This window comes from Puma concolor, chromosome B4 (genome assembly GCF_028749965.1).
Source record: "Puma concolor isolate L17-30 chromosome B4, mPumCon1.1.hap2, whole genome shotgun sequence".
NCBI classification, from domain to species: Eukaryota; Metazoa; Chordata; class Mammalia; order Carnivora; family Felidae; genus Puma; species Puma concolor.
The window spans coordinates 138,282,255-138,296,426 of NC_141673.1; the positions used below are offsets into that span (position 1 = coordinate 138,282,255).

The window sequence follows — 14,172 nt, forward strand, 5'->3', positions numbered from 1 at the left end:
ATCCCAGGCTGAAAACACAGGCTGTCCAAGGCTTTAGGGAAATCGCTTGTCTACACTGCCCCTATAGGGTGTACCCTCTTTGGTTGAGAACACAAGCCTCTCCTTACACCTGTCTCCATACCCAAAGCTGGAGATTCCAGTGGGAATCCTAAAACAGTTGGGGGTGGGGGAAGGAGTGCATACACTGGTCAGTTACAATTTCTATAGCCGGCTTGAGCTACAGCTCTCAGGCTTGCTTCCCAAACCTGGACTTCCCCTATATTTACGCTAAGCGTTTTCTTTCTTAAAAAATTGTTGTTGTTTTTTTTCCCCCTTCCCTTAAATTTCCTCAGGCCGCACAGGCAAGACATAGGGCGGGAAGTAAGGTAACACGAGTGATTTCTGAGCTGCTTAAAACACCTCGGGTCCTCTTTCATTGAGAAAAAGGACGCAGGACAAAAAGGAAAACAAAGCAAGTTGCCACTGGCCGAGGTAGGCGCAGCCGCACGAGCACTCGGGGCCGAGGCCTGCACGACGCTCGGCCCGCGGTGCGTAGCCAGCCGGTGGCAGGGCGGGAGAGCGGGGCCCCCGGCCGGCCCCGGCGCACGTGGCCGACTCAGCTCAAAGTCCAAGGGCGGCGGGAGGTCTCGGGGCCCTGGGCGCGCCTCGGCTCCCACACCACTGCGGGAGCAACGAACCGGACCGCCGCTCTCCGACCGCCGGCACGCTCCCAGCCGTACGACCTCAAGGGCCCAGGCGCGGGAACCCCCTCCGCCCCCTCCGTCCCCACCGCCCCCTCCGTCCCCTCCGCCCCCTCCGTCCCCTCCGCCCCCAACCACGGTGGCAGCGGGCCGGGCGGAAGACCGGAACCGCTAAAGGCACAGCCCGCCCTCTTCTCGCGAGACGTGAGAGAGGAAGAAAGTTGGTCGGGCGACGGAATGCAGCCAATGGGAGGGCGGGAAGGCTGTGATCGACGGCCCTCCGAGCGCCTTCCCTAAGCCCCGCCCCGGCTGCGGAGGCCCCAGTCGCCGCCCGCCTTCCCCTCCCTTCCCCGTCTTCCCTCCCCTCCCTGCCCCGCTCTTCTCTTCCCGTCTGAGGTGGCGGCCGGCGTCCCTCCTCTCCAGCTCCGTTTCGCCTCTAGCCCTGGCTTCCCGTTTTTGTCGGGCCCCGAGACCGGTCTGAGCGCTCCCCCTGTCGCTTCAGGGTGGTCGAGTAGCCCCGGGCCCCTCGAGTCCTTGCGCTTTCTCCCTTCCTGGGCTTCTGTGCTCGTCCTCCCCCGCCATGAATGAGGAGTACGACGTGATCGTGCTGGGCACCGGACTGACGGTGAGTTCCGGGCGGCGGGCCCCGCGCCCCCTCTCCCCACCCCTCCCTGCCGCCCGCGCCGCCGCACGAGGCCCGGGCCCACCCCGCCCGGCCGCGCCGCCTTCTGCCCGGGCCGGCCTCCCAGCGGGGCCTGCGTCTCGCACGCCGTCCTTGTGCACACGGTCTTTGGTCGTCGTTGGGGGCCTTGCTCTGCAGGGCGTTGGGGCGGGTGGCGACGGGTGCGTCCCCACGAGTCCGGGCCTGCGGCAGTGCCCAGCTGCTCGGGCTCGCGGCCCTAAACGTGAATCGAGAGACCGGAGATGGAAAACCCGGTCCAGCTGGAAAAGGACAGTTTTTCCGCTTTGCTCGGCGGGGGGGGAAGCCCGATTGCGGATCGGTACTCGTCCACCTCCTTTATGGGTTGCTGGCCTCTCCCGATTGGAAACGGAAAAGCACCAGGCAGAGTGGGGGAGGGCGGAGGCCACTCTTGCGTTTCCTACTTAGACTTCAGCCGCTACTACTCATCCGTCTTTGCCTGCCAGAGCTAGGCAGAAGATTTTGTGACAGGTCCTTGGACAGTCGCTGTTTTGTGCTGGATACAGTTCGGTTAACTTAGGTTTGGGGAGAAAAATTAGCCTTTTATCTCCGCGCCCATTTCAAATGAGAGGCATTATGCCTTCCTTCTCACCACCCTCCCAGCTCACTTTTTGAGCATCTGTAGAGTTGGAAATGAGTTTGCTCAAAACTTGTCTCTCGAATGCTTTCTCAGCTGACCTTTGCCACCTTTTCCCTTTGTTCGGTCTGTTCCCTGCCTCCATTGTCGCTTCTCGGGGCTTTCCCCTAAGAAATGGATTGGTGATGGATTGATGGCTGTAGAGGCCAAGTTCTCTACTACCGGCCGGTCGAGACCCACGTGTGACTGGCTGAGAAGCAGCACCAAATAGCTGAGACCACTGACCTAGGAAACTACCGGGTGGTTTTGAACGTGCGGGATTCGGTTGAATTTCTTTCCAGGTGGTGAGTTGGCCAACTGTAGGATGCCTAAATGAACAGGCCCACCTGCTGTTAATGTTTCTTCAATTAATGTTTTTAATGTGTCTGATTTTAAAGTGTCCAAGCTGTGCGGCTGTTTTTCTTCAGTGAATGTTTTTAAAGCGTCTGATTGGGATTCCAAGCTGAGCTCTGTGGTCTGTGGAGGATTTTGCCCATGGGGATGGGGACCGTTGCTGCCGGCATGTTGTAAGAGCCCGTTCTGTTTTCCTGCGGTTATTGCTGGTCTTTCAGATTTGCTCTTGATTAGGTCCGTTGGACGTGGACGAACCAGTGCAAATCCATCTTGCAGGTTTCTACATGCCTGGTTTGGAAGCAGCAGTTTGTGTCAGAGATAGCACAGTCGTACTGGATAACGACAAAGTGGAGATGATGCATTTTAAGTATTCATTTGGGTTGGGGCGCCTGGGTGGCTCAGTCGGTTGAGCGGCTCAGGTCATGATCTCGCAGTTTGTGAGTACGAGCCCCGCATCGGGCTCTGTGCTGACAGTTTGGCCTGCTTCGGATTTTGTGTCTCCCTCTCTCTCTCTCTCTCAAAAATAAATAAACATTAAAAAAACATTAAACATTAAACATTAAAAAAATTTAAACATTCATTTGGGTCGATTGTGGTCTTTTTGATGAGTGGTAGATTCATGCCTAACTAGAAATCAGACCAATTTCTGCCCTCACTTTACAGCTGTGATAGCTTTAATCCCTGTGAGCCTTCTTACATTGTTTTCTCGGATGTTCTTTGAGAATTCTCTCCATTCAGAGCATCCACGCTCCTTGATGGGAGCGGCGGTGGCAGGATGATTTGACCATGGTAAATCTTGTATCCTTTTTTCTAGTGACACCAGGACTGCTCAAAGTGAGATGAGACCACCAAAGTTAAAAACCCTGAAATCACGCTTGGCCGAGTATTTGGAGTGAACATACCAGTTAATTTTCTTAATTTTTGGCTTCTAAATATTTAGTACCTGAGGCTTAAGAACCTGCAAACAGGCATACACAATCATCTATGGGTACCACATATCACAGGAGGGCAGTGTGTCAAGTACTTTTAGTGCTGTGAACTTGTTACTTTTAAAGAAAGTGTCCGGAGTTTGTTGCCTAGTGTTGGCACTGTTTTGTGTCAGTTGTTCCTTCTAAAATGAAGGTCATAGTGATCCACAGATGTTGCTGGTAACTTTAATAAATAAGACACAAAATGTATACCTTAGAACAAAATCATTCTGTGTCTAGGAGAAAGGGAATATTCCATATAATTGAATTTTCTGAGGAATTGAGGATTGATTCTCCCTTTAAAGAAAGAACCACAACTTTCTGATAAAAGCTGCTCCAAATGACATCACAACTTGTTTACCAAACTAAGGAACATAATTTACTTGATAACTAAGATTTCACACCCTGAGGATTAAGCACTGTGTCATGCCGTGACATGATGAAGCTGCTGAGACACCTGGTAAGCTTTGGCCCTCCTTACTAAATAGTCGCAGACTGCTTGCCTTTGTGAGTGAGTGAGTGCTTCAGTCTGCTTTTCGTTTGCTTCCTCCTCCCTTACTTTGCTGTTAAGGTGACCTTTACTTTTCTTTGATGGCAGCGTGTGTAGACCTCATCTGACCACCTAAGATGCTGCTTCTAATTGACTTTGGGTTTGGCAGTGAATTCTTGAATTTTCTTAAAAATAGTATATAAAAGGGTAACTAGTTCCACAGCTGTTGGTGCCTCGAGGAGGTATTTGTGTTGTTTTGTTCTACATAATAATTCTGGTAGAGGGTCATGAATAGAAACGTACTCTAGTGATACTTAACCAGTATTCTTAGTATTCTATATTTAGAAATTATTTTACATCCCACATGTAATTTCTCCTTTTTTCTTTATTAAAATTTTGTGATTTAAAAGAGGAGTTTTTATATCTTATTTAAACATCTTAAATTGCTTCTCAGATTTGCTCTTTGAAAATCCTTGCCATTGCTCTGTTAGAGTTTTGTTCACAAAGGACTTTCTATTCACTGCAGTAGCAATCATTGGGCCAATATGTACAAATGTCTTATATTTGGAAGGTATAAATGTTTTGCAGTCTGTATTTTAAATCCGTTTCAAGCATACTGGCCCAACAGAACAGAAATAAAATCAGATGCATTTCAGCATCTAGAGGTAGTAGTGAGATACTTGGTTTGAAAAACCACTAGGTAAATATTTTGGCTCACATAGATGATAATCAACATTTACCTCTATCTTCCTTCTCCTTGTACCTGATTAAAGACCCTTTTTTTTTTAAAAGATTTTTTTTTAATGTTTATTTATTTTTGGAAGAGAGAGAGACAGAGCATAAGCGGGGGAGGGGCAGAGAGAGAGAGAGGGAGACCCAGAATCCAATGCAGGCTCCAGGCTCCGAGCTGTCAGCACAGAGCCCAATGCAGCACAGAGCCCAATGACCCACGAACTGTGAGGTCATGACCTGAGCTGAAGTCGGAGGCTTACCTGACTGAGCCACCCAGGCGCCCCGAAGACTCTTAATGGAGTAATGTTTTCCCCGATTTCAGTTATTTAAACTGTGACTGTTGTGATCAGTTACAGGCAATAAAGAGGTAAACGCACTTTCTATAAACAAATAGCTTCTCATAGAGGACGGTAACTGTAGGGGTTGCTATGAGAAAGTACTAAGAGCTGTAATAGAGCTACACGTGGGAATTCAGACAGGGGAATCAGGAAAACCTTCATAAAGAAGGAAGTATGTAAGCTGACTTTTTAAAATATTGGTAGGCTTTGAGCAGGAGGAATGATTTTTAGGCAGAGTGAGCAGAGTGAGCAGGATAGGTTGGTAGTAAGAACAGGATGTATGGAAGGAATAGGAAGTTTATTTTGCCTCAAACAGAAGGTATGAAGAGGCAGATTGGGAAATAAGGTTGGAAAGAAGGCCTGTTGGTAAAAAGGTTGAATGTACTAGGCTAAGAAATTTGAACTTTATCTTTTTAAGCAGTGGGAGAGGATTTTGAGCAGGAAACATATAATTAGAGCCAATTTCAAGAAAAATTATCTTCTGACAGCATTTAATGAGATGCATTTAAGGGACAGACATTTAAAGGAACATTCTGCTGAAAACTTTTTTTTGTTATTGCTGTAAAGCATATATCATTGAGATTAGTGAATTCAGAAATGTTCAAGTTAACATTTTCTTCGTATTTCTAGGTAAGTGGGTTTCAAAAGGGACTTTTCTTTAGTATCGGTTTTTAGGTACCTGTTTTCCTAATCATTTTTGTGTGCGTTTACTTTCTGTTTGGTGTTTTTTGCTGTAGTTTTGTTTTTCCTGTAACAACTGCAACAAGCGATGCCTTTAAAGGTAGTCATTATCAGCTCTTTGGACTTTAGTGACTCTTCAAATTATTGAGCCCTTTATTTTAGGCCTCCACCTTTAGTGCTTGCTTTAGAGCCATGGTCCAGTGAGTGGATCATGCTTATTTGCAGGGGGGCATGAGAAGTTACATATAGAAGACATGCAACATGCAGATTTTGCTTGCTGTATTTTTGCTTCCAAAAGTTGAACTCTGAAGTCTGCCTTTGTTGGCTGGAAATAGGACTATTTAGTCTTCCTCTATCTGTGCCCTAACCTGTTTTTGAGATAGCAAGTTTTATTTTGCTTTAATGTATTATGTTGAGCCGTATATGTTAGTGCTGCTTTGGATTTTGTGTTTTGAACAAGTGAGTTGCTTTTGGTAATATTAGGGTTGGAAAATGTCTTCAGTTCTGTTTATCAAGACATCGTTAAGAAACTGAAAAGGCAAGCCACAGAATGGAAGAAGATGTTTGCAATATATATAACTAATAAAGCACTTTTATCCAGAATATGAAAGGAACTTCTATATAGCAGTAAGAAGAAGCCCGTTTTTAAAAAGGGCAAATAATTTGAGTAGGTACTTATCAAAAGAAGATACTAATTATCAGTTAAACTATAAAAAAGTGCCCAACCTCATTAGTTGTCAGGAAATGCAAATTAAACCACATCCTAAGTAGAAGGGCTAAAATTAAAAAGACACAAGTGTGTGTTGGGCAAGGATTTGAAACAACAGCAACTTTCACACACTGCTGACAAAAGTGTACGTTAGTACAATCACTTTGGAAAGCTGTTTGGGAGTATCTCCTGAAGTTGAACACAATTGTGCTTTCCTTGATATGTATCCAACAAATACATAATAAAAACACGTTGAGAATATTTGTAATGGTCAAAAACTGGAACCGTCCAGATGCCCATCAACTAAAGTCTCTACAGCTCTGTTACCCAAACCGTGGTCCTGGGACCAACTGCTTCGGCAACACCTGAGGGCTTGCTAGAAGTGCGGAAGGCTAGGCCTCACGCTGGATATGCCGAAGCAACACCTGCAGGCCAGCATGATCCTCGGTTTTGTTTTGTCGAAGTAGGCTCTAAGCCCGGCGTGGGGCTCGAACTCAGTGACCCCCCGTGACCTAGAGTTCATGCTCTACCAGCCAGGCACCCCTGCCTAGCGTGATCCCCAGTTGATTCTCACCTTTGTTAGAGTTTGGAGCGGCGGTGCTTTCATAACCGTTCTTGAAACTGGTCCTGGACCAGCCTCATTAGTGGTCTCTCAGCCTGGTGAGAAAGGCACGCTCCCAGCCTGGTGAGAAAGCCCCAACCCAGTTCTGGGGATGGAAGCCCCACAATCTGTTTTAACAAGCCCTCCAAGTGATGTGGACGCAAAGTGAAGTCTGAGAACCTGCTTAGAATTGACGTTTCTCAGCCCTTCGCGGGTGATGCTACATGGGAAGCACACGCTGAGATCCATCCACTGCTTGCAGGGTTAGACCTTCTGTAAAGGTCCAGATAGTGAATCTTTTAGGTTATGCCGGCTATGCAGTCTCTGTCACAACCACGGTTCTACTGTTGGACCGTGAAACCTGCCGTGGACACTATGTAAATGAATCGGAATGGGTGTTTCCCAGTAAATCTTTATGAAAACTGCGTGCAGGCCGGACTTGGCTCTTGTACCTTGGGGACTCTGCTCTGTGGCAGTGAGAATAAGTGAATTTCAAGAACACACAAAACATGGGTGAATCTTGTAAACATAATGTTGGATAAAAGGTGTACATACAAAAAAAAGGTATACTGCATGATTCCATTTATTCTGAGTTTAAAAACCAGCGGACCAAATCTCTGCTCTTAGAAATCATGAGAAGGGGTGGGGGGTGTGGTTGTGACCGGAACAGGGCATGAAGTGGCCTTCTGGAGAGAGCACTCATAGTGTTTTGGTTCTTGATCTAAATAAGAAATGATACACCCTCGTAAAGTGAAATTTGAACCTGATAAGAACTTAAAACCTTTCAAAAATACTAAAATGAATAGATAATATTATGGAATAAAATTTGAAATACTTAAGAATTTTTAAAATAAGGTATCAGAGTCAGACTTCTAGGGGAGTGAGATTGTTCTCTGCTATGTAGGGTCTTTGGGGTAATTTTGAAAAGCCCTAGGATTTGTGATGATACATGGAATTTCCTTTTTCTTTTTAAAAGATAAAGCCCTGATCACCAAAACCATGCTACAGGTTTTGAGTGAATGTGTATCCCATCTCTGGGTTTCTTCTCATTAATTCATTAATCATATTCTTCTTTAATTTTTTCCTTTTCCCCCTCCATCTTGATATGGTGTATCTTAGTATATTCATGTTTCATTTACCTTTTTCTTGAGAGTAGTCGTTTATAATTCTCTATTTGTTGCCACTTACTAGTGCTTGTTCTGGATGCTTCCTTTAGGGCTCTGGTTCTCAAACTCTTTGACTTTGGGATCTTTTTACACTGAAAAATTAAGGACCCTGAAGAGTTTTGTTTATAGTGGTTATGTTTATCAATATTTATCATTAGAAATCAACACTGAGAAATTTAAAAAATTTGTATTAATTCACTTAAAGATAGTAATGATAGGGGCGCCTGGGTGGCGCAGTCGGTTAAGCGTCCGACTTCAGCCAGGTCACGATCTCGCGGTCCATGAGTTCGAGCCCTGCGTCGGGCTCTGGGCTGATGGCTCAGAGCCTGGAGCCTGTTTCCGATTCTGTGTCTCCCTCTCTCTCTGCCCCTCCCCCGTTCATGCTCTGTCTCTCTCTGTCCCAAAAATAAATAAACGTTGAAAAAAAAAAAAAAGATAGTAATGATAAACCCATTACGTGTTAACATGAATAAGTTTTATGAAGTATGACTGTATCTTCCAAAACAAAAACATTGTGAGAAGAGTATTATTGTTTTACATTTTCTGCACATCTCTTTAATGTGGAGAATGTCTAGTTTTAATGTCTGGCTTGAAAGCTGAATTTTCACCTGCTTTGGCATTCAGACTTCTGTCAGATACCAGCTGAAGTATCTGAAGAAAATCAAGCCTCGTAACAGATGTGCAGTGGGAACAGGGACGAGAATTCTAATAGCCTTCCACATGGTTGTGGATATTCTTTGATTTATACCAAAATATTAGTGGCAGGTTTTTGTTTTTTTTTTTAAATATTTGTTGTAGTATGAAATCTGAAACCACATCTGACATATATCTAGGTCTGAGTAATAGTTTATTGGTCAGTTGTTCTTTCAAATAAAAATGATGATCCATGAGGGGTGCCCGTGTGGCTCAGTCTGTTCAGCATCCAGCTCTTGATCTCCGCTCAGGGCATGGTTCGTGAGATTGAGCCCCGTGTTGGGCTCTGCACTGATGGTCTGGAGCCTGCTTGGGATTCTCTCTTGTCTCTCTCTGCCTCTCCCCAACTTGTACGGGCACTGTCTCAAAATAAATTAAAAAAAAAAGATGACCCATGAACAAAGAAGTGGTTAGTTCAGCATACACATCAGTTGCACAAATGGTTTTCCTTGAGCCAGAGTTACCTTATGCGGACTTCCCATTTTGTCACACAGTATTAAAATAAAATGGTGGACATTCAAGGGTGTATACTTAACAGGTAATTTTTTTTTTCCAACAAAGGTAATTTTAATGCTTCGTCAAGGACATGTTTGAGTAAGCCAGCCTTTTTTAAAAACTGAGTACCTGGTGGTGGCGAATATAATGAGTAGTGCAGAGTGGGGCTACTGTCCTAATTGTTCTGTCTGCCGTTGGTCTTGGACCATTGGTGCTAATGCTAGCGCAGTGGACAAATAGTGAATAATGTCTTAGTGTTATGAAAATAGTTCTAACCTTGAGGCCCATGGGGGTCCACAGACCACTCTTGGAACCCTGGTCACTTTGGGCTTTGTCCTTAAGTCATATATCGTACATACTAAGTATTAATTACTGAAAGAATGTTTAATGAGGGGCTTAAAAAAAAAAGTAATGTCCAAAACGTGCTGTAATGCTTTACTTCTTTTGAAGATACTTATGCTTTTCCTGTAGGAATGCATCCTGTCAGGTATAATGTCAGTGAACGGAAAGAAAGTTCTTCACATGGATAGAAACCCATATTATGGAGGAGAGAGTGCATCTATAACACCTCTGGAAGATGTAAGTATTAAGTTACTTGTGCCTTTGATTCTTCGAATCTTTGACTTGTGAATCTCAATTTCACTCCTTATAGATAGGTTTAATTTTGTTTTATTAAATAGATTATCTGTAACCTATTTTTTCAAAAGGGGCTGCTAGTTTAGGGCTTGTAGAAATTTAAGTTGTGACCTTTCCTGCCACCTTGGAGCAGTTACCCGTTATCTCTTGAAGCTAAAGGTATAGACTCCTGATGGATATCTGATATATGCCAAGCACAGTGCCAGTGTTTTCCACTTGGTTTTATGTATTCTCCTAGTTACTTGAACAGGTATTTTTATCCTCAGTTTTCAGGTGACAAAATAGTCTGTGTTGTTACAACTCCAGAGAAGGGCTGGGAACCTAGGTTATATGACTCCAAAAGTGTAGTCCCTTTTGCTGTACTGCCCTGCTTCCTATTTTTCTAGAGCATGGGCACAGGAAGCATTTCCAAAGTGTGTTTTACTAAAAAAAAAAAAAAAAATCGTGAGAGCAGATGCCTCAAGGGTGAGGAAAGGCAGAGTGATGTAGTGTGGAGGTGCCCACAAGGGCCCCTGATCACTGTGTAGTGTTTTATTTCTTAATCTGAGTGTTTTAAAAATGGATATTCATTTCATTATTGTTTTTTAATTTGTACCTATGTGTTTTAATCAACTCTTCTATTTTTGCTTCTTCTCATGATAAATAATATTTAAATATTTAAAGCACACACAAAAAGTGTTTTACTAACTTTTTCTCTGTGAGGTTTGTTCAACATCCACACGCATGGATATGAGCTGTACTGTATTTTATAGGAGATCTATAGACATCACCAATTACTTTAAATAATGACTGATAAAATAGACTTCATATTTTTATCAAAAATTTTTTCTGTATTCAGGCCTACAGAAAAGTTGAAAGAATAATAACAATGGATCAACCTTCCATCTGGATTTAGCGGCTGACATTTTTCAATATTTGCTTTGTCTTTTTTTGTTACTGGGTTGAGTCCTTAGAAGTAATAGACATCATGATACTCGACCTGAATCTTTCAGCATTCACTGGCTAAGAATAACATTCTCCTATGTAATCATGGTATCATTCGTTATCATGTTTAAGAAAATTAACCGTAATATCCAGATCATACTCAAATTGCCCACTGATGCTAAGAATGTCTTATATTGTGTATGGTGGTGGTTTTTGTTTGTTTGTTTTTTTTTTAAATGTTTATTTTTGAGAGAGAGCACGTGTGTGCGAATGAGTCGGGGAGAGGCAGGGAGAGGCAGAGAGAGGGAGACCGAGAATTTGAAGCAAGCTCTGCACTGTGTGTACAGAGTCCGACTCGGGGCTCAAACTCAAGAACCATGAGACCATGACCTGAGCCGAAGTCGGACTCTTAACTGACTGAGCCACCCAGGCATCCCCCCGCCCCTCTTTTTTTTGAACCAGTTTAAACATTGCCTTTGGTGTGGTTTCTCTTTATTCTCTTAATCTACAAAAGTCTCCTCACTTGTTTTTCCCTTTTGAAAAGTTCAAGCTAGTTTATAATAAGAAAGCATTGCTGTGTACCTCATATTGCATCATATCACAGGCACATAATGTCTAGATTTCCCCACTGTTCATGATGCTAAGTTTGACCCTAGTTAAGGTGATGGCCACCACATCTCTCCATTGAGAATAATCCGTAGAGTGATACGTTGGCACCATTCCTTCTACACTTAGTACGTTTATTAATCTTCAATAAGATGAGCAAGCTGCCTTTTTTCTCCCCCAGTGAATATACTCAAGGACTTGGGGATTTTTATGAGTAAATATATACCAACTTTGTCTATTCACTTCCACATTAACAATAAAATCCATGAGTTCAAATGAATATTCCCAAATTTTAGACTGAAAGCTTCTTTCTTTTCTTTTCTTTTCTTTTCTTTTCTTTTCTTTTCTTTTCTTTTCTTTTCTTTTCTCCTCTTTCTTCCTTCCTTCCTTCCTTCCTTCCTTCCTTCCTTCCTTCCTTCCTTTCTTTCTTTCTTTCTTTCTTTCTTTCTTTCTTTCTTTCTTTCTTTCTTTCTTTCTTTCTTTCTTTCTTTCTTTCTTTCGTTTATTTTTGAGAGAGAGAGTGCAAACAGGGGAGGGGCAGAGAGAGAGGGAGACACAGAATCCCAGGCAGGCTCCGAGCTGTTTGCACAGAGCCCAACGCGGGGCTAGAACTCACGAACTGCGAGATCATGACCTAACCGGAAGTCGGATGCTTAATTGACTGAGCCACCCAGGTGCCCTTGAAAGCTGCTTTTTATCTAGATCTCATACTCAACTCACTTATATACATTATAAATTAACTGGAACTAACTTTGTCTTGTTTGATTTGAAGAATCCAGAATTTAGTTTTAACTCCTTACATCACTACAGAAGCAAAAATAAGCCTTTTCGGGCGCCTGGGTAGCACCAGTTGAGCATCTGACTTCAGGTCATGATCTCACGGTTTGTGGGTTTGAGCCCCACGTTAGCCCTCTCTCTGCCCCTCCCCTACTTGTGTGCGCGTATGCGTGCGCTCTCTCAAAAATAAACAGTAAAGAAAAAGTAAGCCTTTTGTTAGCCTTTTATTCAGGAGAGAATGAGTTTAAGTGATTGCTACAGGAGCACCTGGGTGACTCAGTCTCATGGTTTGTGAGTTCGAGCTCAGAGCCTGCTTCAGATCCTCTCTCTCTCTGCCCCTCCCCTGCTTGTGCATGCACTCTCTCAAAAATAAATAAACATTTAAAAAAAGATTTCTACAAATAAGGGGTATATCTACAGAGCTATGTGTCATTGACAAGTTGTTTTGTATTATTACTTTCCTGCTAGTAAGAAATACTACCCCTGTAATGTTTATCGTTCCTTAGTTTAGTAATATATTTATTTTAGATGTGTATTGGAACTTCTCTAAAAATTTTATCTGATAAAAAATGACATGCCCTTGTTACATTGAATAGTTGCATAGCATAATGAAAATTTTATTACATTATGGGTAATTTTTGTTTTGGTTTTAGTTATACAAGAGATTTAAAATACCAGGAGCACCACCAGCGTCAATGGGGAGAGGAAGAGACTGGAATGTTGACTTAATTCCTAAGTTCCTTATGGCCAATGGTAAAGAATTCTAACTGAAATTTATGCCATTGAATCTGGTTTAAAAGTAGAAACTAACTCTTGACAGAGAGTATTATTCCAGGTATGTGAAAATAGATTTCGTTGAATGGCAACAGTTTGGTGAGTATAATATGGTCCATTAGAGGCATCTGGAGTCCATAAAAATGGAGGGGGAGGGTGACTCCTTTGTAGTTGGTTCTGGAGGCGCAAACTTAGGATGTGGCACAGACTCTTCTTAAGGGGCTTTGGTGATGGTCTTAGATAACTGGGCCTTCAGAAACAGGGTTTTTTCTAGTTTGGAGGCTTTTAAAACTTTTTTCTCCACATATTTTCTCATTTTTAATTAGAAGGGCAAAATTGCTATGATATTAGTTCCTTTTTCTGAAATGACATCAAAAAACCAAGTTGTTGGTGTGAAGTCTACGGCCCATGTATAAAAGTATGTATAAAAGTCTGAGCCACCCTTTCCCTTTTTTGGTGTTTTATTTATTTTTTTTGGTTTTGAATTTATATTCTACAGTTCTTTGCTTTCATTCTTTTTAAGTTCCCCCCCCTCCCCCCACCGCCCAAGTAATCTCTACTCCCAGCGTGGGGCTTGAACCCACAACCCTAAGATCAAGAGTCACACATTCAGGAACACCTGGGTGGCTGAGTCAGTTAAGCATCCGACTTGGGCTCCAGTCATGATCTGGCAGCTTGTGGGTTCGAGCCACACATGGGGCTCTGTGCTGACAGCTCAGAGCCTGGAGCCTGCTTCGGATTCTGTCTCCCTCTCTCTGCCCCTCCCCTGCTCACACTCTGTCTCTCAAAAATGAATAAGTGTTTAAAAAAAAAAAAAAGTCACTCTACCGACTGAGCCAGCCAGGTGCCCCTATAGTTTCTTTTAATGGAAAGATCTTTGAATTTTCTCTGAAACTTAAAGTTACCTTTTTGAAATTCTTTTGAAGTAAATTATAAGCACTTTTCAAAGTACATAAGTAATGAAATCATTTTATTAAAATTAGAAAACACAGATAAGCAGAAAGGAAGTAAAATTTATATAACCAGAATCTCACCATCTAGAATTATGGTGAATATTTTGGTATATGACTTGCCAGGCTGTGTGTGTGTGGTGAACCTCACTGTACAGCCCTAGAAGTGTGGGGATCAAGGCAGTAACTTCTTAAGGCTTTGATTTTCTGTTGTCCACTGTGACTCTCACCAGAAGACTGTGAGGCTGCACCTTTCCTAGTACCTTTATCAGTAGTAAATAT

General features: G+C 43.1%; 1 protein-coding gene across 1 annotated transcript in view; it reads left to right on the top strand.

The window, feature by feature from the left end:
* The first annotated feature begins 1,002 nt into the window (after positions 1–1,002).
* The window catches only part of GDI2 (GDP dissociation inhibitor 2), a 33,714-nt gene continuing 20,544 nt past the window's right edge, over positions 1,003–14,172 (top strand). Inside the window, exons 1-3 of the mRNA XM_086715042.1 lie at positions 1,003–1,305; positions 9,695–9,802; positions 12,820–12,919. Coding sequence (XP_086571168.1) covers positions 1,261–1,305; positions 9,695–9,802; positions 12,820–12,919 — 253 coding nt within the window. The 5' untranslated portion in view covers positions 1,003–1,260. The remainder of the gene's footprint in view (positions 1,306–9,694; positions 9,803–12,819; positions 12,920–14,172) is intronic.